Source organism: Saccopteryx bilineata, chromosome 3 (genome assembly GCF_036850765.1).
Source record: "Saccopteryx bilineata isolate mSacBil1 chromosome 3, mSacBil1_pri_phased_curated, whole genome shotgun sequence".
Taxonomy (NCBI): domain Eukaryota; kingdom Metazoa; phylum Chordata; class Mammalia; order Chiroptera; family Emballonuridae; genus Saccopteryx; species Saccopteryx bilineata.
Genome location: NC_089492.1, coordinates 104,691,319 through 104,714,969, shown reverse-complemented (window position 1 = coordinate 104,714,969; position 23,651 = coordinate 104,691,319). Strand labels below are relative to the sequence as shown.

At 36.0% G+C, this 23,651-nt stretch overlaps 1 protein-coding gene across 3 annotated transcripts in view; it reads right to left on the bottom strand.

Moving 5' to 3' along the window:
- Positions 1-23,651, bottom strand: part of FOXN2 (forkhead box N2) — a 63,697-nt gene that overhangs the window by 20,938 nt on the left and 19,108 nt on the right. For all 3 annotated transcript variants that reach the window (XM_066267081.1, XM_066267082.1, XM_066267083.1), the window contains one exon: positions 8,943-9,490. In XM_066267081.1, coding sequence (XP_066123178.1) covers positions 8,943-9,479 — 537 coding nt within the window. In that variant the 5' untranslated portion in view covers positions 9,480-9,490. The remainder of the gene's footprint in view (positions 1-8,942; positions 9,491-23,651) is intronic.

The window sequence follows — 23,651 nt, the reverse complement described above, 5'->3', positions numbered from 1 at the left end:
ATATATATAACACATAGATACAGATAATGTCGTGTTGGGGACCAAAAAATCAACAGGGTATTTTGCAGTTTGGATTTTGGGGACAGAACTGACTGTAAGTTGACAGTCTGCCCAACCCCCCACCTCACCTGCCTGATTAAGTTGCAAGGGGCTGTGCTTCAGTACTTGTCCTGCCTCCCATGTTCCCTGGAAGGACTGGAAGGGAGTTACTAAGGTTGTGTATGTTACGTATTGGGGGTTTTTCTGCACCTGGTGGTTTTCTTGTGTTGCCTTGGAAATGTGATTGATTTGCTAATGGCCCACCTCCTCCAGTAAATACAGAAGGATGATTTCTGGGGCGGCCATGTTTTGCAGCTCCACTAGTGCAGTAAATTTTACTGCTGGCAAGAAGCTGTGGATTCCTCCTGAACCCATCCTTTTATTTCTTTAATTCTATTTTCTTCATTTCGTACCATTCCCGCTCAAGCCACTGGAACAGACTCCTCACGCGGGACAATAATGGGACAGCAAATCCCAGAGGGAAGTGGGGAAGGAAGTCGAGGGAAGGGGGACAAATGTGGTATAATGAGGGGCACGTTGTTAGGGTGAGGGGTGTGCATATTATATTGAGTGGGACACTTGAATCCATGTTAACACAATAAATTTAAAAAATTTAAAAATCAATAACCTGTCCCTCTTCCACTATAATATACCAAATATCCTCAGAACTAACTCGTTAGATTAGTGAAATTCAAACTATTACTTTTTCTTTTTTATAATACACATTTTCTATTTCAAAACCCCTTTATAGAATTCGAATTACTCTAAAAGTATTCTAAAAGTACATAAACAATTACTTAGACAATAATAAAGCTTATGTATTTTCTGTTCCCCTGCTCCTTATCTGTAAAAAATCCTATATAAGCTATTACGATTGCTGAAGATTTGATGTGATGAGTTCGAGTGCTGCCATTTCCCAAAATCTTTTTTCAAGGTAATATTAGTCTATTACTGAGGTTCTATTTTCTTTGAATAAGATATCATAATTATTAGAGCAGAATGGCACAATGAAAGGACATTTCTGCAGGTTAAAAACTAGGGTCCTAAACACTGCTTACTGATTGCCTATGTGATATGGAACAAATCACATCCTAAGAGTCTGTCCTCTCATGCACAATTTATCTGTAAAACTAAAAAAACAGGCCATTTAACTAAGAGTTGTGATGAGATTCAAAGAAGGTAATTTATATGTATGTGACAGATACAAAATAAGCAAATATAAAGGGATTATTCTGAAATTGGCATAGGTATATTAAGAGTCCATGTGGTTTTTAATAATAGTAGATTCCTACTCTATTTCCAAAGGTGAGGGGAATTTAAAAAAAATTAACAGTAAAAACAAAGCCAATTAATTCTGAAGAGACAAAAGTTGGGTAGTAAAGAACAAAAGATAAACTAAGTTTAGAAGGTAAAAAAGCTTTTGTCTGAGGAAAAGTAATTGAATATAAGGCAGTTTTTAATATCCTAGCACCTTAAATATACAGGAAAAGAAAAACCATGGGTGTCATATCACACTGTATTACAGGAAGATATGTATCAGGTAAAACTTTTTTCTAGCCTTCAGCAGCAAGATATCAAATGAACTATGCTAAACAAATATTTGAAATTTTGGTTTCTTTCCCCAAAGGAAGTTTTATAAATATATTTTTAGGTTGAATGATATAACTTCTTAAATTAGATATATATTCAGTTACTTGGCCCAAACAATATATGTTTTTTGATCAGAAAACAAAATTATAAAATGTTAGCATCTACAATATCTTTTGCCCCCAAACCAATCCAGTTTCATAGAGAAAAGATATGCATGTATTATTTTTCATATATTGACTAAGACAATTATTTTAATAATTCTAGCCATGTTCTATCTTGGTATTCCTGAGATTACACTCTTAGAAACTGTTTATTCAAATCTACTTTTCAAATTCTATCGTGGGAGAATTGCAAATTGTTTTGATAATGGTAGAATTGCTATTTCCTTGAAATAGCAAATTAGAAGAACTGGTACTGAAAACTTGCAGTTCAGGGCAGTTAAGTATCTTCAGTAAGGTCTACAAATAACAGTCTGGTTTATGTTACCATGGCAGCACTTCCTTTCACTGGTTCTGCTCACCAGCTATCAGTAACAATAGATAAAACTCTGCAATTGCTAATCTATGTTTTAAGTCTACAACAAAAAGGAACTTATTTTTAAATATCTCTAACTTAAAAATGCTGCATCTTCATTACTACGCTTAAATGACATAACACAAATAATAAAGAGCTTTAGAAGTTAAGAATTGTTTTAAACTAAATTTGCATACAACAAGATAAATCTTTTGTGCAATGGAAACAGGAAATGTGCACTTTCTCATTTACTATTATGCATTTTGTAACTCTAAGGCTTCGACTTACTTGGCAGAGAACCAATGAAGGTTTTGAAGAAATAAGCTAAATTTTAAAAAGATTTATCTTAATGGAAGTTGTAAATAATAGATTGGGAGAAAAGGTTCACTACTTTTGAATTGCTTTTATGTACTTGCCCTATACATTTTAGTCGAGTTCCCCCTCTTGAATACCTTTCCTAAAACCACTGATTTAAAAAGAATTAAATAATTAAAAACAACATTCGTAACTCTTGCTGATAGCTTGAACTTTTATAGTGGTTAGTGCAACTTTTTCCCCCCTGGGATTCAGCTATTGAAACAAGTCATCATCATGCAAACGTACAGAACTAAACCAGGTGAAATGCCAAATTTAGTATTTCCTAGCTAAAATCCCGCAGTGATAATGTTTTAGTTTGGTATTATAAAAATTTAGAAAAGAGGATATAAGGTTTGGATGTTAATGTTTAATATATGAAAACAAAACCAAAACAAAAAAAATTCCATGTCTAATTTTCTAATTTTAAAATCCTGAGGCGGAAAAAGATTTTCAGAACTGTCTTCTGAGAGTAGTAATATGGTATGGATGATAGGGGCATAATCCATACCAACAGCAGCTATACCAACTGGTTATCATTACCACTTTGTAGTTTGACCTGGACCTTGCCATGTTGCCTTCTTGATATTATCTCTACATAGCAGCTAGTCATCAGAAAAGTGCAGTCAAGGTTGCCAAATTCATTTCCAACATTTAATGTAAGTAAGTAGAACCTACTTTGTCTTCCTCAGATTAGAAGAGAAATAATGTCAGGTTGAGGCATTGATCCAAGTGTTTCATAAACTAAAAAATCCATAAACCTTCCCAATCCTACTTGAATGCTTCACTTTCTGTGTCTAAATTTCAGACATTTAAGCAAAATATTCTACTGATTTTTGTGAAGACCATCACCTATAAGTTCCTTCCCTCCCACCCTGACTTGTGATGACAGCTTGATAATTTTTGTCCCAATATGTAACAATTTCTATATTTATCCTCCTCTTCTTTATTATCTCATAACATGATTTCTTTCTCTTTATCACACTCTCTCTGTATTCTGGACTGTATGCTTCCCATTTGCCAGATCTCACTGCCTAATTACTTTCTTTCTCTGAGCATTCAGAAACACTCAGATTAATTATATAAATAACGCACACATTTAAAAATTATGGACAAGAACAGGTCCCTTTTCCAACTCTCTCTCTGTCTCTAAAAAAAAAAGAATATGATCCACTAGATCAAAGGATGTGCACATTTCTAACCAATAATTTCTGCCACGTTACCTTCAAGTATGGTCATATTAATTTACACTTCTTTGTAAATCAATGGTATGAAACTATTGATATTGATTTATTTCTACAGGTAATCCTCATCTAATTTGATATTAAATATTCAAAATTTTTGAATTCTAAATAGTAAAATTTTTGTTCTCCTAATTTGTATGTCCCTGATCACTAGTGATCATTTTTGCGTATGTTTGAGCTACCTGTATTTAATCTTCTGTGAACTGCCTATTCATATTCTTGTCCACCCAATTGTTAAAACATTTACCAGCACACCACTGCTTATATATTTTGATCCTCATCTTTTGGTTGCTACTTGTCTCAATGGCCTCTTCTTAGCCAATTATTTCCAAGTTTTCTGCAACATTTGACACTTGGCTGATACACACTTAAACTCAACTTCCTTGACTTCCATTCTCCCTTCTTTTCCTAGATTCTTCTACTGAAAATCAATGCTGACTTCCACACTTAGAGCTTAATCCTACAACATCACTACTATTCCTATAGCATATTTCTAAATATCTAGTAGATGTCACCTTTTATGTACCACCATAAGTATAAACACAAACTAGAAAATAATGAAGTGATAGAATTTAAAAATAAAATCTAATGATGCACATTGAAATAAATATATCCAAAATTTCCAACACTTTCAGTCATCTGGAGGGAAAGTTAGACTGGGGCTGGTGGAATCAGCGTCCACCATAGCTCACTCACATGGCTATTGGCACAAGACCTCATTTCCTTGCCTCATGGGTCTCTCTCCATAGGGATATGGCAGCTGGCTTCCCATAGAAAACATTATGCAAGAGCTCAAGATGGAAACCTGTTTTTTATGACCTAGCTTCTAAAGGCACACTCTATCACCTGACCTAAAGTGGTACAGTGGATAAAGCATTGACCTGGAATGCTGAGGCTACCAGTTCGAAGACCCTGGCTTGCTCAGTCAAGGCACAAAGGAACCTGACCAGGTGGTGACACAGTAGATAAAGCATGGGCCTGGGATGCTGAGGACCCAGGTTTGAAACCCCAAGGTCGCTGGCTTGAGCACAGGCTTACCAACTTCAGTGCAGGCTCACTGGCTTTGGCTTGAGCATGGGATCATAGACATGACCCCATGGTTGCTGGCTTGAGCCCAAAGGTCGCTGACTTGAAGCCCAAGGTCACTGGCTTGAGCAAGGGGTCACTCACTCTGCTGTAGCCCCCTGGTCAAGGCACATATGAGAAAGCAATCATTGAACAACTAAGGTGCCACAACAGAGAATTGATGTTCTCATCTCTCCTCCTCCCTGTCTGTCTATCCTTATCTATTCCTCTCTCTGTCAAAAACAAAACAAAACAAAACAAAACAAAAACTAACTAAAACTGGAACAGAAGAACTAAGAAATCCACCTGACACAAAAGCTTTATACCAAGCAATAAGCAATAACAATCTATTGCTATGGAAAGGGTAAGAGCATGAAGAGAAATGTCCAAACGCCCCTCCTGCTGCCAAATGTGGCATAGCTAAAAGATGAAGGTGAAGTAGAAACACTAAGAAAAAGGATCTGTACTGTAGTCCTCACACTAAGCACAAAGTATTGGCAATCCATCTCTGTAGGAACTTGAAGCCTGTGGTATGCTAAAGGTAACTATGACCACAAAACCCAATACCAGTTCAATTATTAACTAGATTGACCAATACCTGTTCACACTAACAATCTGACAGTGGTAGAGGCATATCTATTTCTGGGTAGAAATATTTACTTCAGTCCCTACCATTCATTTACATTGACATTCAATCTAAAATTATGAAACACACATAAAAACAGGATAAAACAGTCAACAAAACCAGATGCAGAGATGGACCAGATATTGAAATGACCAGATACCACAACTATGATTAATATGCAGGGGTCCCCAAACTACGGCCCGTGGGCTGCATGCAGCCCCCTGAGGCCATTTATCTGGCCCCTGCCGCACTTCCAGAAGGGGCATCTCTTTCATTGGTGGTCAGTGAGAGGGGCATAGCTCTCATTGAAATACTGGTCAGTCTGGGCCCTGGCCGGTTGGCTCCGCGGTAGAGCGTCGGCCTGGCGTGCGGGGGGACCCGGGTTCGATTCCCGGCCAGGGCACATAGGGGAGGCGCCCATTTGCTTCTCCACCCCCACCCCTCCTTCCTCTCTGTCTCTCTCTTCCCCTCCCGCAGCCGAGGCTGCATTGGAGCGGGGATGGCTCGGGCGCTGGGGATGGCTCCTTGGCCTCTGCCCCAGGAGCTGGAATGGCTCTGGTCGCGGCGGGGCGGCGCCCGAAGGGGCAGAGCGTCGCCCCTGGTGGGCGTGCCGGGTGGATCCTGGTAGGGCGCATGCGGGAGTCTGACTGTCTCTCCCCGTTTCCAGCTTCAGAAAAAAAGAAAAAAAAAAGAAAAAAGAAAAAAAAAATTAAAAAAAAAAAAAAAAAAAGAAATACTGGTCAGTTTGTTGATTTAATTTACTTGTTATTTATTTTAAATATTGTATTTGTTCCCGTTTTGTTTTTTACTTTCAAATAAGATATGTGCAGTGTGCATAGGAATTTGTTCATAGTTTTTTTTAATAGTCTGGACCTCCAATGGTCTGAGGGACAGTGAACTGACCCCCTGTGTAAAAAGTTTGGGGACCCCTGATTAATGTGTTTATGGATTTATTGGGAAATTTAGTAGAGAGATGAAGAGTATTTTTAAAAAGGAAAATGCAAACACTAGAAATAAAAAATATGAAGACTCCTTTATCAGTTTTATCAGCAGGATGAGCACAAAAGAGGAAAGAGGGAGCCTGTATAAAAATCAGTATGTTATCCAAACTGAAAAAAGGAAGAAAAGAATAGGAAAGGGGACAAAGCAGTAACAGGTGACACAATAGCAAATGATTCAACATTTTTACTTAGAGTTCCAGAAGTAGAAAGTGAGCCAAAAGAAATACTTGAAGAGGCCCTGGCCAGTTGGCTCAGTGGTAGAGTGTCGGCCTGGCGTGCAGAAGTCCTGGGTTCGATTCCCGGCCAGGGCACATAGGAGAAGCACTCATCTGCTCTCCACCCCTCCCCCTCTCCTTCCTCTCTATCTCTCTTCCCCTCCCGCAGCCGAGGCTCCATTGGAGCCAAGATGGCCCGGGCGCTGGGGATGGCTCCTTGGCCTCTACCCCAGGCGCTGGAGTGGCTCTGGTCACGACGGAGCGACGCCCCGGAAGGGCAGAGCATCGCCCCCTGGTGGGCAGAGCGTCGCCCCTGGTGGGCGTGCCATGTGGATCCCGGTCGGGTGCATGCGGGAGTCTGTCTGACTGTCTCTCCCAGTTTTCAGCTTCGGAAAAATACAAAAAAATAATAAAAATAAAAAAAGAGAAATACTTGAAGAGATAATGTGCAAAATTTTCTAAATTTAATGAGAAACAACAAACTACAGATTTAAGAAACTCTGAAAAACCAAAACAAGATAAATATGAAGAAAAACACAAGTAAGCACATCATAGTCAAACTACTGAAAAGCAGAGATAAAAATAATCTTGAAGACAGTTAAAAAAGAAACATTTATAAAGGAACAAAGAGTGGCAGCAGACTTCTCATTAGAAACTATGCAAGCCAAAACGAGAGCAACATCTTTAAAGTACAGTTGTTCCTCTTATCTGTGATTTTGCTTTCCGTAGTTTCAGTTACTAGCAGTCATATATTAAATTAGATATTAAACCAGATCATATAAAAAATCAAATATTAAATTTCCCCAACCACTGACATCATTTGCTCTTGACATGCAACTATCGATGTTGTCATGGTTTGATGATCTAGGATCTAGGATCATCTAAAGTAGGTGATCCTCCTCTGATTTATAGTCAGAAGGTAATAGTAGCCTAATGCTAAGTCACAATGCCTACATCATTCATCTCACTTCATCTCATCCCATAGGCATTTCATCATCTCACATCATCACCAGAATAAGGATTAGTGTACAATAAGATATTCTGAGAGAGAAAAAGAGAGGTCATATAACTTATAATTTTATTACAATATAGTGTTAAAATTGTACTATTTTATTATCAGTTATTGTTAATTGAGTACTGTTCCTAATTTACAAATTATTTATCATAAGTATAAATGTACAAAAAATTATATATTCATATATATATATGGTTCCATATTATCTGCATCCACTGGAAGTCTTGGACCATACTCCAGCAGACGGGGGGGGGGGGGGGGGCATGGCTATGGTACTTAAAGAAAAACTGCCAATCTTGGAATTCTATGCCCCTCTTCCACAAACCAGTTGAAAAATATTTCATTGCTAATGGGTTTGAAGTACAAGGAATGTTAAATAAACCTCCAGGAAAGCCGACCAAGTGGTGGTGCAGTGGATAGAGCATCAGTCTGGGATGCTGAGAACCCAGGTTTGAAACCCTGAGGTCGCTAGCTTGAGTGTGGGATTGTAGACATGACCCCATAGTCGCTAGCTTGAGCAAGGGGTCACTCACTAAACTGGTCAAGGCACATATGAGAAAGCAATCAATGAACAACTAAGGTGCAACTGATGTATTTCATCTCTCTCTTTTCTTGTCTGTCCCTGTCTCTCTCTCTTTCTCTCTTGTGTGCGTGCGCACACACACGCTAAAAACAAACAAACAAAAAAACTGCTCCAGGAAAACGAAATTGATCCTGATAGGACATCAGGATTAGTCAAGTTTTTCTGTAAAAGTCCTAAAGGAAATGATATAACGTTATTTAAAGGTAAACTGATAAATATATATAACTAAATATATATGCTGAAAATTATATAGTAACCACTAATAAGCCAATAATAGAGATAGAATTGAATCATAAAAAAATAATCCAAAAGAAGGCAGGAAAAGTAGAAAAAAGGGGAAAAAACCAGACTCAGCAATTAGAAAACAAATAGCATGGTAGTAGATCTAAATCCAACTACATCAATTACATTAATGTAAATTGTCTATATTACAATTATAAAGCAAAGGCTATCAGAGTGAATAAATAAGAATAATATATTGATACAGTGATAAAAACTAATAATAGAAAATCAGAACATTAAAAAACTAATTTATATACCTATGGTAGCTTGAAAGCAAATGATGAATACAATTAAGTCAAGTTGAAGTAATCTGACTTGATTATTTTTATCTTCCTTTGATTTCCCCATATTTTAAGTTCTCCATGTTAACTCTCCCCACCTTCCCAAATATAGCAATCAATGTTCATAACACTGACCTTGCCATGGCTTCTTTCCACTTTCTGAAAACACTTATTCAGGGACAGATTATGTCGAACAGAATTCTTCCAGCCTGTTGGTGCAGTAGCAAAATATGGAAAGCGGTCCAGAATCCAGCTATAAATTTCTTTGACGGGCAAACATTTATTTGGAGAGTGTTCAATAGCCATATAAATGAGAAGACTAAAAGAGTATGGGGGCTTTGAAGTTGCTGACTTTTTTCCTGGGTTCTGGTAGCAAGATGGTCCTAATGATGGCACATCATCTCCCTCTATGTCAAATAAGGGACTAACAATTGGAAGACCCTCACTTCCAAAGCTGAAGTTTGTTAGAAGATTAGTACTTTCATGAAGCCAGTTCAAATTTGTGAGTTCATCATCTGCTGATTCACTGTCCACTAGAGTGGCCTTTGGCCTGGCAGCATCAACAGCTTCAGGCAAACTTCCCATTTCGTAAATCTGGCTTAATCCTGCAACCTTTTCAGCTCCTGGAGTTTCAGCTCTCTTTTCTGGAGTCATTCCAATTACTGGACCCATTTACTATAGTTCTGCAACAAAGGAAACAATGATCAATCAGTGTAATACTTAAGATACTAAGGCTCGTGGAAAAATAAAATACATACTTAAATATCCCCAAATCAGAAAAATTTTGCAATTACACACATAATATTTAAGCACAGTATTTATATGATGAAGACACTTAAGGTTCCTATATGAGGAAGACAATTTATTTTATATTATTTGAAATGGCTGTAAATAAAATGCAGCATTATAGTACCATACATATGGGTGATATAAACAAAATTAAATAATGTACTTTGAGTACTTATTAAAGTCCGTGGCCCACAGTAACGACCTAATAAGTAATGGTTATTATTAAAAAGGAACAGACTATTTCTTTGAATTAGAAGACTTTATAATCTGTTTTTATTATAATAGTCATAGATTTGCTCAATATAAAAAATATTAAACAAATTTAAAATACAGCTTAAACAATAATTCCAAATAAACCCTTTCCTTAAATCTAAAATATTTACTATAAAGAGAAACCATTTCTAATTTTATATATCATACTAAAAAGATAACATTTCTTATTCACTAAATTTATTATCAGTAAAAGTATATTTACTATTAGTTATTTCTTTTGTAAATTCCAATATTTTTACTTTGGCATTTAAAAATTTTTTTTTTTTTATCAAATGAAAGGCAGGGAGGCAGAGACAGACTCCTACATGCGCCCCTACTGGGATCCACCTAGTAAGCCCCCTACCCCGCAGTGCTCTGCTCATCGAGGCTGCTGCTTCATTGCTTGGCAACTGAGCCATCCTCAGTGCCCATGGCTAACTAGCTCAAACAGTTGGAGCTATGGCTGCGGGATAGAAAGAGAGAGACAGAGAAGAGGGGGTGAAGAAGCAGATGGCCACTTCTTTGTGCCCTGATAGGAAATCGAACCCAGGACTTCCAAATGCTGGGCTGATACTCTACTGCTGAGCCAATCGGCCAGGGCTTACTTCTGCATTCTATTGTATATAATCTCATTGAGTACTGACGCTATAAGGTTGATATTCTCTTAATAAAATTTGAAGTGTTACTGTATTTTAAAATAGAAAAAAAATTTTCTAAACTATTTGTTTTTATTTCTATTTTTTTAAGTGACCTTTCTTTTGCTTTTTAAACACACTTCAATTCAAAACACTTATGGGAAAATAACTGACCAGTGTGGAAGGTGACAGAACTAACGTGCTACTAATTCATTTAATGATTCATAAAGGTACCTCATTTCTAAATTTGGTGGAAAACCTTCTATGTTTTCTATTAGTCTAGTAAATCCACTAATGCTTATATAATTGAAATAAGAGAAGTATACCTCCAAAGTTTTACTTTTATGATATAGCGACAGGTTATTTCAAAAATTAGAAAAATCAGTCAATTTTATTTATTTTTTAAGATTTTATTTATTCATTTTAGAGAGGGGAAAGAGAGAGAGAGAAAAGGGGGGAGGAGCAGGAAGCATTAACTCTTATATGTGCCTTGACCAGGCAAGTCCAGGGTTTCAAACTGTCAACCTCAGCATTCCAGGTCCACGCTTTATCTACTGAGCCACCACAGGTCAGGCGAAAATCAGTCAATTTTAGATGTAGAGCAGTCATTTAGATTCTGGTAACTATCAGTAAATGTAGTCTCAGAGCATTCAATTATCAATAGTATTAATTAGTAATCTGGGGAGCAGCCATTGTGCTAAATATTACGTATTATATCTCAATTAACCATCAATTAAACCCTATAAAATAGGCACTATTATTAACCCAATTTTATAGAGTAGGAAAAAGACTCAAAGAAGTTAAACATCCTGTTTGAGGCCTGGTTACTAACTGGAAACACCAGAATTTAAACCCAGGCAGACTGAATTCAGAATCAAAATTATCCACTACATTATCCTGGTAACAGGATATATATGTGTATATACACATTACCCATGAGTACCGATTAACCAATCCTATCCATTTTAAATTTTACCATTGTTCTCTCCATATCCAGTTTCTATAGCTCTCATATACACCTATATCTGTAACTTCACACACCAAGACACTATAAAAAGGAAAAGATCAAACTGTAACAATTTTGATGTCTATTTCAATCAATAATGAAAACACATACATAAATATATAAACATGTACATATATGTCCACACAATATATTTCAGATTTGACAACCTGTCCTATGTAACTTACCAAATAGCACCAACTAACATTTACTGAGATTTTACTGTGTTACAGATACTATGCTATGGGCTTTGAAATACATCACTTCTACTTACTCCTCCCTACTACATAGCTCTATGTACCATCCTTTCTTTTTTACTGTAAATTCCATAAGGGAAAAGAGTCTCTTATTTTTGTATTCCTAATGAACCTTAACAAAATGTCGGGCATGAGTAATCAATCAAATCATAATTACTTCTTTTTTTTAAAGCTTTATTTAGAAAATTAAATTTAATGGGGTGACACTGATCAATAAGACATAGTTTTCAGGTAAACATTTCTATAGCATTTGAATTGTTGATTACGTTGTATACCCATCACCCAAAGTCAAATCATTTTCCGTTGGTTTTTGTTCCTCTACAAATCATAATTATTTCAAAATGAAATTAATAATCAACATATATATATGCCTGACTGGGTGGTGGCACAGTGGATAGAGCGTCGGACTGGGATGCCAAGGACCCAGGTTCGAGACCCTGAGGTCGCCAGCTTGAGCATGGGGCTCATCTGGTTTGAGCAAAAGCTCACCAGCTTGAGCCCAAGGTCAAGCAAGGGGTTACTCGGTCTGCTGAAGGCCCGTGGTCAAGGCACATATGAGAAAGCAATCAATGAACAACTAAGGTGTCGCAACGCGCAACGAAAAACTAATGATTGATGCTTCTCATAAAAAAAAAAAAATCAACATATATGCCTACTCTGTACCAAGTGCTGTGCTACCTATCTTTAAGAGTTATTTTAGAAACAAATCCTTCATGCTAGAAAATATTCTCATGGTAACAATCAGAAAATTGAAGTTCACTGTTTATGAATAAGGAAATAAGCCATTTGCCTAAGGTTCTAAAGCTAATAAAAAATAGAGCCAAAATTATAAATCACGCCGAGTTCAATACTCAAGTTTTTTAAGTACACCAAATCTCTTAAGGAATTTCTATTTTAGCAATACTACTGTACTTAAAACTAATAGATACTATTGACAGATATGAGAATATATGGTAAGAGAAACTAATTTAGATGGTTGCAAAGATGTTATTTCTCTGAATTACAACTTTAGAATAAAATCTTATTACTTTAGGATACAAAGCAATATTGTGTCATCAAATATGTCAAATATTACACAAAGTATACAACCAAGCAAAGTTTAAAAAATCAAGTACTAACATTAAAAAGCTATTATGTTCCGGCCCTGGCTGGTTGGCTCAGCGGTAGAGCGTTGGCCTGGTGTGCAGGGGACCTGCATTCGATTCCCGGCCAGGGCACATAGGAGAAGCGCCCATTTGCTTCTCCACCCCCCTCCTTCCTCTCTGTCTCTCTCTTCCCCTCCCGCAGCCAAGGCTCCATTGGAGCAAAGATGGCCCGGGCGCTGGGGATGGCTCCTTGGCCTCTGCTCCAGGCGCTAGAGTGGCTCTGGTCGTGGCAGGGCGACGCCCCGGAGGGAGAGCATCGCCCCCTGGTGGGCTGAGCGTCGCCCCTGGTGGGCCTGCCGGGTGGATCCCGGTCGGGCGCATGCGGGAGTCTGTCTGTCTCTCCCCGTTTCCAGCTTCAGAAAAATACAAAAAAAAAAAAAAAAAAGCTATTATGTTCCTAGTAAGGTTTGAACTGTCACTGTTGTCACTGTACTGTATTTTCAAGGAGAGAAATGTTTCTAAACCATTTTAGAATACAGAACACCATCCACTTAGAATACTAAGTCCACCATGATAAATAGGCAAATGATCTTTCTCAAAGATAAGTATATAAACAAAAAACATACTAGAAAATAACCAACTTCATTGATGATCACAGAAATGCAAAGCAAACAAATATGTGACATTAAATGATAATGTAGCACAGTACCTAGTATGCTGCAAGCACAAATATTAGTAATAAAAATAACTATTTTTGACCAAAGTAGCAATGGTTTAATGTGGCAAGAACCACAGACCATTTTAGACAGCTACCTGGCAATATGCACCCAGAATCATTAAAAATGTCATATTCCTTGACCCAATAATTCCACTTGTGAGACACAGTGAAATAATCCTACGTAGGGAAAATAATTCTCTTTTCTTTTATACAACACACACACGTCCATCCAGGAGTTATGAAATATAATAGAAAACTATAAACAACTTGCACATCTAATTATAGAAGAACAGCTAAGTAAACTAGAATACATCTATTCAATCTATTATTTAGTAGTCATTAAAAATGACTGTCTTGCCTGACCTGTGGTGGCGCAGTGGATAAAGCGTCGACCTGGAAATGCTGAGGTCGCCGGTTCAAAACCCTGGGCTTGCCTGGTCAAGGCACATATGGGAGTTGATGCTTCCAGCTCCTCTCTCTGTCTCTCTCTCTCCCTCTCTCTCTCTTCTCTAAAAAAAAAAAAAAAAAAAAAAAAAAAAAAAAAAAAATGACTGTCTTAAAGATAATGAGGTAAACAAAAACGATTCACTGAAATTTGGTAAAAAATAGAAAACATAAAAAAGCTAATAGTGTGTTTGTTTATATTATTACTAACTTGGTAATTTTTTTCTTTGTTCTATTTTTCAGTATTTCTTTGATATGTTTAATATTTTTACAGTTTAAAATTAAAAGAAACTCAAGGGGGGGGGAAGTTGTACTAGATTATTTTTAGTTGTAATATTTCCATTTCACAAAAGAATCAAATTACAGAAAGGTTATGGACTTATCAAAGGCCTCAAACCAAAACCAGAAGCCAATTCATTTACTTAGAACAGCCTATTCTGTCACCAAGCTTGTCTGTAACACCAATTAGCTCACAGGTAAATAGAATGATTTTACTACAATGTGAAAATTACATTGGTTTGTACATGATCTTTCCCAGCCTATGTTTTCGTACTTCTAAGTAACAACAGCTGAACACAAAATAGGCTAACACAGTGGAAAGCAGCAAGCTGCTGGAAATAAAGTACTGCACACAATTCTAATTCAACCCATGTTCTTCCTCTTGGCACAGCTTGGCCAGATAGATGTATTTTCCTGGAAGTGCTTAATGAGTTCTCATCTCAAAATTTTATGCATTTTACTCTGGCTCCCATAACCCTGTATTTCCAACCCTTCCTTTACACACCTCTATCAGGCTAGTTTCAGCTTTTTGTTTAAATTCTAAATTGACTGTATTAATATTTTACTTGTAAAAAATTTAATATCATTTAAAATATTCTAGTATTCTTACAAAAATTTATTTTTGTTAGTGTTCTGATTATAAGTTTCAGATGGTTTGGGTGAATTGCCCCATTAGCTGTGCACAATTTTAGTATTTTCAGGAATATATACTGAAACTATTCAGTAGCAGATCATTAATAATAATGTGTATGAAAGTTTGGTTCACAAAGCAAAATAAGAAATAAAAGAAAATGTGGGCTAGAGGTGCAACATTCCCTTTTCTTAATCTTTTAAGAACTTCAACAAACCATATTTAATTATTGCACATAATAAATGTCAGAAAATAAGCATTTAATGCTAAGAGAATGTAATGTGGGATTTGAAAAATGTGTAATTTCTCAGGTCTACAATTATCATAACCTAAGTAATGAATACACACACTAATTAAACTAATTTCTAAAACTAAGACATTGCTACCAAAAAAAAAAAAATAGTACATAAATGTACAAGACAATTCTAGCAAAATGCATATTTGTGTTCAGACTCTAAATTTTCTACATTTCATAAAGAACAGAGTTTCTCCTTACAGGAGAATTTTTAAGCATCTCTCTGGAAACCCTGTCTAGCGCTTCACTGTAGAAGGGGAATGGCAGTACCTTCAGAAGAAGGCTCAGCATTAAAATGTACTATTTTATTCATAGCTGTTCAGCTCATGAATCTCTCAAAGGTGTCTGCATATTATGTTCAATGTTACAGTGATATTCTACTCTAGGATAAGAAAAATAAAATTCCATATTGGAATTCTTAGATCATTTCCTGAAAGGTTAGAGGAGAGCAATTTTGCTTAGGTTGGTATTAACACTGGTGTGACAGGAAATGCATGACAGAAACTAAACAGGAGAAGGAAAAGGCAGAGTTATCTAAAAAATAAAATGCTGCATCATACAGTATTAGAGGTATTGCCCCAAATTAAGGAACTTCCTAAGTACAAAATGGTGGTTATAACCATGCACCCCTTTCTTTATCATTCCTTCCTGAATGTCAGACCTCTATTTTCCTTCTTAAAAAGTGGTCTGCTAGTAAAATTTCAGATTTTGTTTCTCTGAGCATGTGTTTATGTAGCCCTGTTCTTAAAAGATATTTTCGCTAGCTATAGAATTCTACCTTGAACTACAAAGAGTCATAGTTGTTAGATTTATTTTCACTGAGTATAGCATTTTATAGCCTTCTACTTCTATTGTTGTTATTAAAACCTAATAGTCCTTTGAAGGTGTTCTTTTGTTTTCTCTAAAAATTTCCCTTTTATTAACCTCTTTATTTTCCATTTTGTTGTCCCTCTGTGTTGCATTCTGAATTTCTTCACATTTATCTTTCATTATATCAATTTTTCTTCAATGGGGTCTATTTAATTTTACCTATCCCTGCATATTTTCATTTCTAGAACTTCTGATTCTTTTACAAAATGTTTGCTTTTTCTAATTTTTAAGTTTTCATTGAACATATTAAATATACTTTATATTTTATATCTGATAATTCTAAGATGTGAACTATTTGCAGGTCTGATTCTTCTGATTCTCTTATTTTGTGCCCTATTTTCCCTAGGTGGTTTATAAATTTTTATTATTAGGCAACTCTTTTCATTAGAAATTTACTAATGGGAATTATTTGATGATGATGATGATGATTTGTGTTGTTTTTGTCAGGCTCCTGACAAAACAGTAACAACCCCGGATCTTTTTAAATTCTTAGCTTGAAGTTTAGTGTGAATTCAGGCTGCAAATCAGTATGAGGGCTGGTTTGTGGTAATAGTTTTCAGCAGAGATTTTATTTTTCCCATTAGCAAAAATAATCTAGAAAGAATTTTCTAGAATATTTAGTAAAGAGAGACAAATATACAGTGGTGGGAAAACGATCTGACTTTGGGTGATGGGCATACAACGCAATTAACAGCTCAAATGCTATAGAAATGTTTACCTGAAATCTACGTAGTCTTATTAATCAATATCACTCCATTAAATTTAACTTTCTAAATTAAAAAATCATATATTTAGATCACTCTTACACCTAGAATGTATAGCCCCTATGGAACCCCAAATTAATCAGGAGGACTATTTCCTACTTGATATTCTACCTTGGCTGAGTCTGGGTTTTGCTTCCTGATCCCTGAGCCCCACAAGGCCAGGAAAATAAGAAGTTCACTTGATTTGGTAAATACCCTGAAGGCAATAGCCAGCTTCAGCATTCAGCTTACCTTACTAAACTTCCAATTAGTGTTTGGTCTAAATATTCTTTACTATTTGCCAGAACATTGATGCATTTTATCTAGCAGTTTAGGTTCTTTTCAGCAGAAAGGCATTTAGTTTGCCATGCTGCTGAAGACAGATATTTACACATTAGTTTATGATAGCAGTATTTATAACATTGATTATCCTGTACGTTAGAGCATTGGTTATTAAGTCTCTTCTGCCTCAGCACATTTGAGGAATTTGATTTACTATCAGTAAGAGTTGCTCATTATGATTATGATTCCCAACTGGAATTAGGTAGAGAACATTGCCTAGAAATTGAAGGTGGTTCAAAAACTCAGTGCAGATTTTTTTTTTTTAGTGAGAGGGAGGAAGGAAGGCAGAGACAGACTCCTTCTCCACGCGCCCCAACCGGGATCCATCCAGCAAGCCCACTAGGAGGCGATGCTCTGCCCATCAGGGACCCTTGCTTGTTGTAACCGGAGCCATTGCTTTTAGCACCTGAGGTGGAGGCCATGGAGCCATCCTCAGCGCCCAGGGCCAACTGGCTCCAACTGAGCCTTGGCTGCAGGAGGAGAGGAGAAGCAGATGGTAGCTTGTCCTGTGTGCCCTAGCCAGGAATCAAATCCGGGACATTCACATGCTAGGTGACGTTCTATGGCTAAACCAACCGGGCAGGGCCTTGATGCAGATTTTTAAAAAGAGGGTGCTTTCATCCTTTTAAAAACCATACTCTTTAAACACAGTAAAGATATATTAACCCTTTAACTATGATTCAGGTACATTATTATAAACAAAGACTTTACCTATTTAGCGAGAGAGATAGACAGGGACAGACAAGTAGGAAAGCAAAGAGATGAGAGGCATCAATTCTTCTTTGCCGCTTCTCAGTTGTTTATGGATTGCTTTCTCATACGTGCCTTGATGAGGGCGGGGCTCCAGCAGAGCAAGTGACAACTTTCTCAAGCCAGAGAACACGTGTCTATGATCTCTCGCTCAAGCCTGCCTTCTGCCTCCCTGTCTATCCACTGCGCCACCGCCTGGTCAGGTATAAATAAAGTCTTGATAAAGAGTAATACTTAGCCTGACCTGTGGTGGCGTAGTGGATAAAGCGGTGACCTGGACTGCTGAGGTTCCTGGTTCAAGGCCCTGGCTGCACTGGTCAAGGCATATATGGGAGTTGATGCTTCTTACTCTTTCTCTCTCTCTTCTAAAGTGAATAAAGAAAATCTTAAATAATAATAATAATACTTACAGGGGCCACTAAAGTATACAAAACTATTTGCACTTTATCAGTGTTTATCAAATTGAGATATCCCAAGGATATATTCCAGGGGCCACAAGTTTTGTAAGCTTTAATTTTTCTTTCATTTCAATAACAGTATAAAAATTTTACCATTTTCAGAGAGAAAAAAATGAAGACTTAAAACTAGTAGAGGAACTAAATAAAGTCAGTGATTCTCAAAATCGGATCTATAACTTTTTTCTATAGAAGGGATCCATATATTATTCAACTTGAGAAATAGTGCTCCATACTACTGGATTAATCTTCTTGGTCCTATATCCAAGTCCTAATTTGTACTGTAGTCACTGTACCTGATTACAAAGTTATATGATCCCTTATCTAAAATCTCTGAAGTAAGATACATTCAGAATTCTGAGTATTTTGAATTTTAGAAAGGGATTATAATGTAAATATGGTATCTTATATGATGTGTCAGTGAAGTCTCAAGCAGCACCCCACAATAAACATGTAAATATTTCTGCAGCAAAATGCATATTCATACTAAAAAGGGGTTAAATAAAGACCATCAATAGTCTTATATCAGTTTGGATCATGTTTTGTCAATATATGAGAAAACTTTTGGTTTTCAGAGCATTTTGAATTTCTAAATCATGGGGATGGAATTATACAACCATTATTTGCTATAAACTGGAAAACCTGATAAATTTCCTTAGAATTTCACATAAGATCACAGTATGATCAGAGAGGTAAAGAGCTCACCTTGAGCCCTTGCCCTCGCGCCCCTGGGGCCATACACCTGCATTGCTGCAGTACCACTTCCCAGCCTTAGTTCTGATTGATTTTTAAGTAATTATTTAACAGTATAACTTTTAGAACTGTGTGTAAGGTGCATAAATTTAATATATAAACTTTGCAATTTTTTTCTTCCAGCCCCTTAGGAGTCTCTTTTTGTCTATTTGTGGTTTAATAGTGGAAGATACAGAATAAGTAAGCTCCTGATAAGCAGAAAATGTATTATGAATTCTAAAATGTCAGAAGTACCTAAATGTATATAGGAATTTAAAATACATTCCAAAGGCAACATATTTGCTAAATTAGATTATGATTACAACGTCTCTTCAGCTAGCAAGGTGGATAAAAGGTAAGAGAAAGAGAAGTATAAGAAATAAACTCTTCAGAATAACCTCTCCTGGGCCTTTTCTAAGACACTTTAAAAAGCAACCTCTTACTCCTACTATACTCATGGCTCTGCTGTTATAGTTGTTAGATTCTACAGTGAAACAGTGTACAACTTTAAGAGGACAGGCTTCTACCTTAGGAAAAAATTAATATACTTAACACTAGGAAATGTTTAACAGAAACTCGAGGGAGCAGTATATTTGAAGTTGTAAAGAATAAGCAATTTCGTATTATAAAAAAAATATAAAAGTAAAATCTAAATCATTAGTCTTCATATTATAATCATATCTGGAGACAGTGAAGTTGTCAGAACATGAGCTGTGAAGAGATATTGCCTAGGTTCAAATCCCAGCTTGCCACTCAATAGGCTATAACACCTATTTTCATAAGATTGTTAGTATAAATTAAATGAGAATAAATATAAGCACTTAGAACAGAGATAGAGAGTAAGTAACAATAAATACTAGCTATATAGATGGTATTGTGTTTTTTTTTTAATTATTGGCTTTCTTCCTAAAGTGATAGATTTATAAATGCTGTATCTTTCAAATAAAAAAATATGGTACAAAATCAGTAACAATACTTTCAAAGCTTAAAAATTTGAAAAAGAATTCTAGTATTAAGGATGGGTCTCTTTCGTGACCAATAATAACATCCATGGGCAAAGCAGCCAGCTGAAATTAGGCCTTCTCAGAAGAGTACTGCAATAACAGGTTCATCATTTTCTTTATGATGTGACTTTCACTTCTTAATTCTATTTATGTCCATGCACGTTATTTGTTAGGTTATGTCAATATTTTACCCAATCATACTACATGACAGCTCCTTCAAATCCTTCTAGTTTAAATAAAAGAACTTAAATCATATAAATTTTTAGAGCTTTTTTTTGGAATTTTATTATCTAGTTCCCCTAATTTTCAAGTCTAAATTCCTTTACTAACAGCTCTGGCTGGTAACATTCTCTCTCTCTCCACACATACTTATAAAAAATAAAGAAAAGAAAATAACTACACTACCTCTGAAATAAAAAATGTTGAGTTTTCACTAGTAATGACATTCTCAGTAATAAAATGTAATACTATAATCACAACAGGATAGAATATAAATAAGTGCAGGAGGTCCTCGGGTTATAACAGTCTTGACATACAACATTTCAAGTCTACAATGCTCACTCCCATAAAAACTTAAAAAAAAATTGAGATGTGTTTCATCTTATGCCATTAGCGTCATACTTATGGCCAAATGGGCAAATTAGTTTGGTTGTACACAGTGGAAGAATCCGCAGTAACGTGGCATGTGAGTGAGGAAGCTGGCATCCCCAGTATGCTCACCTATGCCGTTTTGGACTGTCATGTTAGGCTAAGGTATGTTTCGACTTACACTAAAATTCGGGTTACATCACTAGCATAGGAACAGAACTGTGTCATAACCTGGGGACCCCCTGTACATTCTTCATTTGTATCCAACTAATTCAGAATCTACTATTCTGTTACAAAATTCTTATCAAGCTAATATTAAAAAATAATTTTTATCTCAAGTTACTACCTTATTGTGAATTTCAGCATAAATCTGTAATACTTTAAAAATACAAGTTTATGAATACAAAATTTAATGACAAGAAATCAGGCTTACAGTTTAGCAATTCTAATGGATATAAGTTTTTTAGTGTAGTCTGACCAGTGCTGGCACAGTGGATAGAGCACTAACCTGGGATGCTGAGGTCCCAGGTTTGAGGCCCAGAGATCACTGGCTTGAGCCCAGGCTCACCAGTTTGAGTGCAGGGTTGCCAGCTTAAGTGTGGGATCATCAATTATGATCCCATGGTCACTGGCTTGGCTTGAACCCCCCAGTCAAGGCATGTCTGAGAAACAATTAATGAACAACTAAATGACACAACTACAAGTTGATGCTTCTCATCTCTTGCAAAAAAAAAAGTTTTTTAGTGTATACTTTAGTAACATAGTGACACAACAAATAATTAACTCAGTTCTACTATTAATGATGTTTAATTCTTGTAAAAAGTGCTTCAAAGAATATTATAGAATCTCTTTGTGTTAAATTTTTTAATTTTAATTGTTTTTATCTTACCTATATTATGATTCTTTAGAGCCCTAAATCTGTTATTATTTGCAAGATAATTTTTAATTGTTAAAAATTTAGCCTGACCTGTGGTGGCGCAGTGGATAAAGCATCAACCTGGAAATACTGAGGTTGCCGGTTCAAAACCCTGGGCTTGCCTGGTCAAGGCACATATGGGAGTTGATGCTTCCTGCTCCTCCCCCCTTCTCTCTCTCTCTCCTCTCTATAATGAATAAATAAAATCTTAAAAAAAAAAAAAAGTGGAAATTTGATTAAAAAAAAAAAATTTATAGCCCTGGCTGGTTGGCTCAGTGGTAGAGTGTTGGCCTGGTGTGTGGATGTTCCAAAGTCAATTCCTGGTCAGGGCATACAGGAGAAGCACCCAACTGCTTCTCCATCCCTCCTCCTCTTACTTCTCACTTCTTTCTTTCTCTCTTCCTCTCCTCCTGCAGACATGGCTCAATTGGAGTGAGCTGGCCCCAGGTGCTGAGATGGCTCCATGGCCTCCACCTAAGACACTAAGAAGAGCTCAGTTGCTGAGCAACAGAGCAATGCCCCAGATGGGCAAAGAATCGCCCCATATTGGGCTTGCCAGGTGGATCCTGGTCAGGGCACATGAGGGAGTGTGTCTCTGCCTCCTCTCCTCTCATTAAAAGGAAAAATATATATATAAAAGCTATTATATAAGAGTTCTTACTGGAAAACAAAAAATAACACTGAAAAAGGACTCAAATCAAAATAAAATACAACAGTCAATTTTTGTTAAACCAAAGAAAATTTATTCCAATTTATTTTTTTCCTTGTACCCTCCCCCCCAAGGCAATCACTATATATTTCTTTTCTCATTGCCTGGAAACAAAAATAAAATCAATTTTGCTGTTTCTAAAAGCTTTTACTACACTGGCATGAAAAGGAACCATGTTATGTTCTATTAGAACTGAGAAGTTGAAACCAACACTTGAGCAACTGTTCTGAGAGGCCCTGAAGACTTGTAATCGGTCCTATGCTTATAGAAAGGAATGACTAACTATGAACTATATGACAGCATCTGATTTAACAGATTAAGTTGTTTCTTATCCTTAACACCCTACTAGTCCAGCTTCCTACTTAAAATCAGTTTCATCATACTTAACATCTGAATTCCTAAAGCATGTGGCAAATAATCATGATTTTTTGGTTATATTTAATAAAATGCATTTCCAATTTCTAATTCTGTCTTTTCATGTGGTCTTAAGACATTTGGAAATTTTATTTTATTGACTTGCCATTTTAGTTCACACCAAGAATTTAATGTCATCGGTAAATCAAATAATCTTACAAATGCCAAAAGAGCAACCAGAGATCCGCATCTCAGATTTGTGGCTTTCCCAATCCAATCACTTAAATTCATTAATATTAAAAACCATTTATTTGGGCTAAGACACCCTAGCAAAGAGAAATAGGCAGTCATTCACTTAAGTTAGATAACTAAACAATGTTTTTCACAGAAAAATTATCTATGACATACCACAAAAATACAAAATGTTTGTGCATTTTATTAAACTGCCTGGCAATTACTTCAATTCTTTACCGTAATTTAAACATTGACTCTGATTAAGATATACTATATAATAAAAAATTTCCACTTTATTTCCCTTTTCTCACCTCCAACCTCCTCAGGAATGAACCATTAAAATTTTAATTATTAATTATAATAAAGTACTATTTCTCAAGACTGTAAGCCACTACATTATATTTCCTAGATGTATTCAACAGTATAATGAGCTTATTACAATAAGCTCAACAAAAAATATTTTAGCAGTTTACAGACACTAATAATTTTCTAAATCTTTGGAGTTATTCATTTTTTTAAAAGGAAAATAATTTTTTCTTTTTAATTTATCACATTGGTGGCAATCATAAAGTGTAACATTTATCGAGCATATACTATTCAAAAGGCATTGTGTAATAAACCTAATTAATACTAGAACTTTAAAGATATTCTATTAACTCAAAATATATGTTAACTTTGGTAACCCTCAATGAGAAAAAAAATACATAATATATATTAAAGGAAGGAGCTCACACACTTTCCTACTGAATTAACAATATA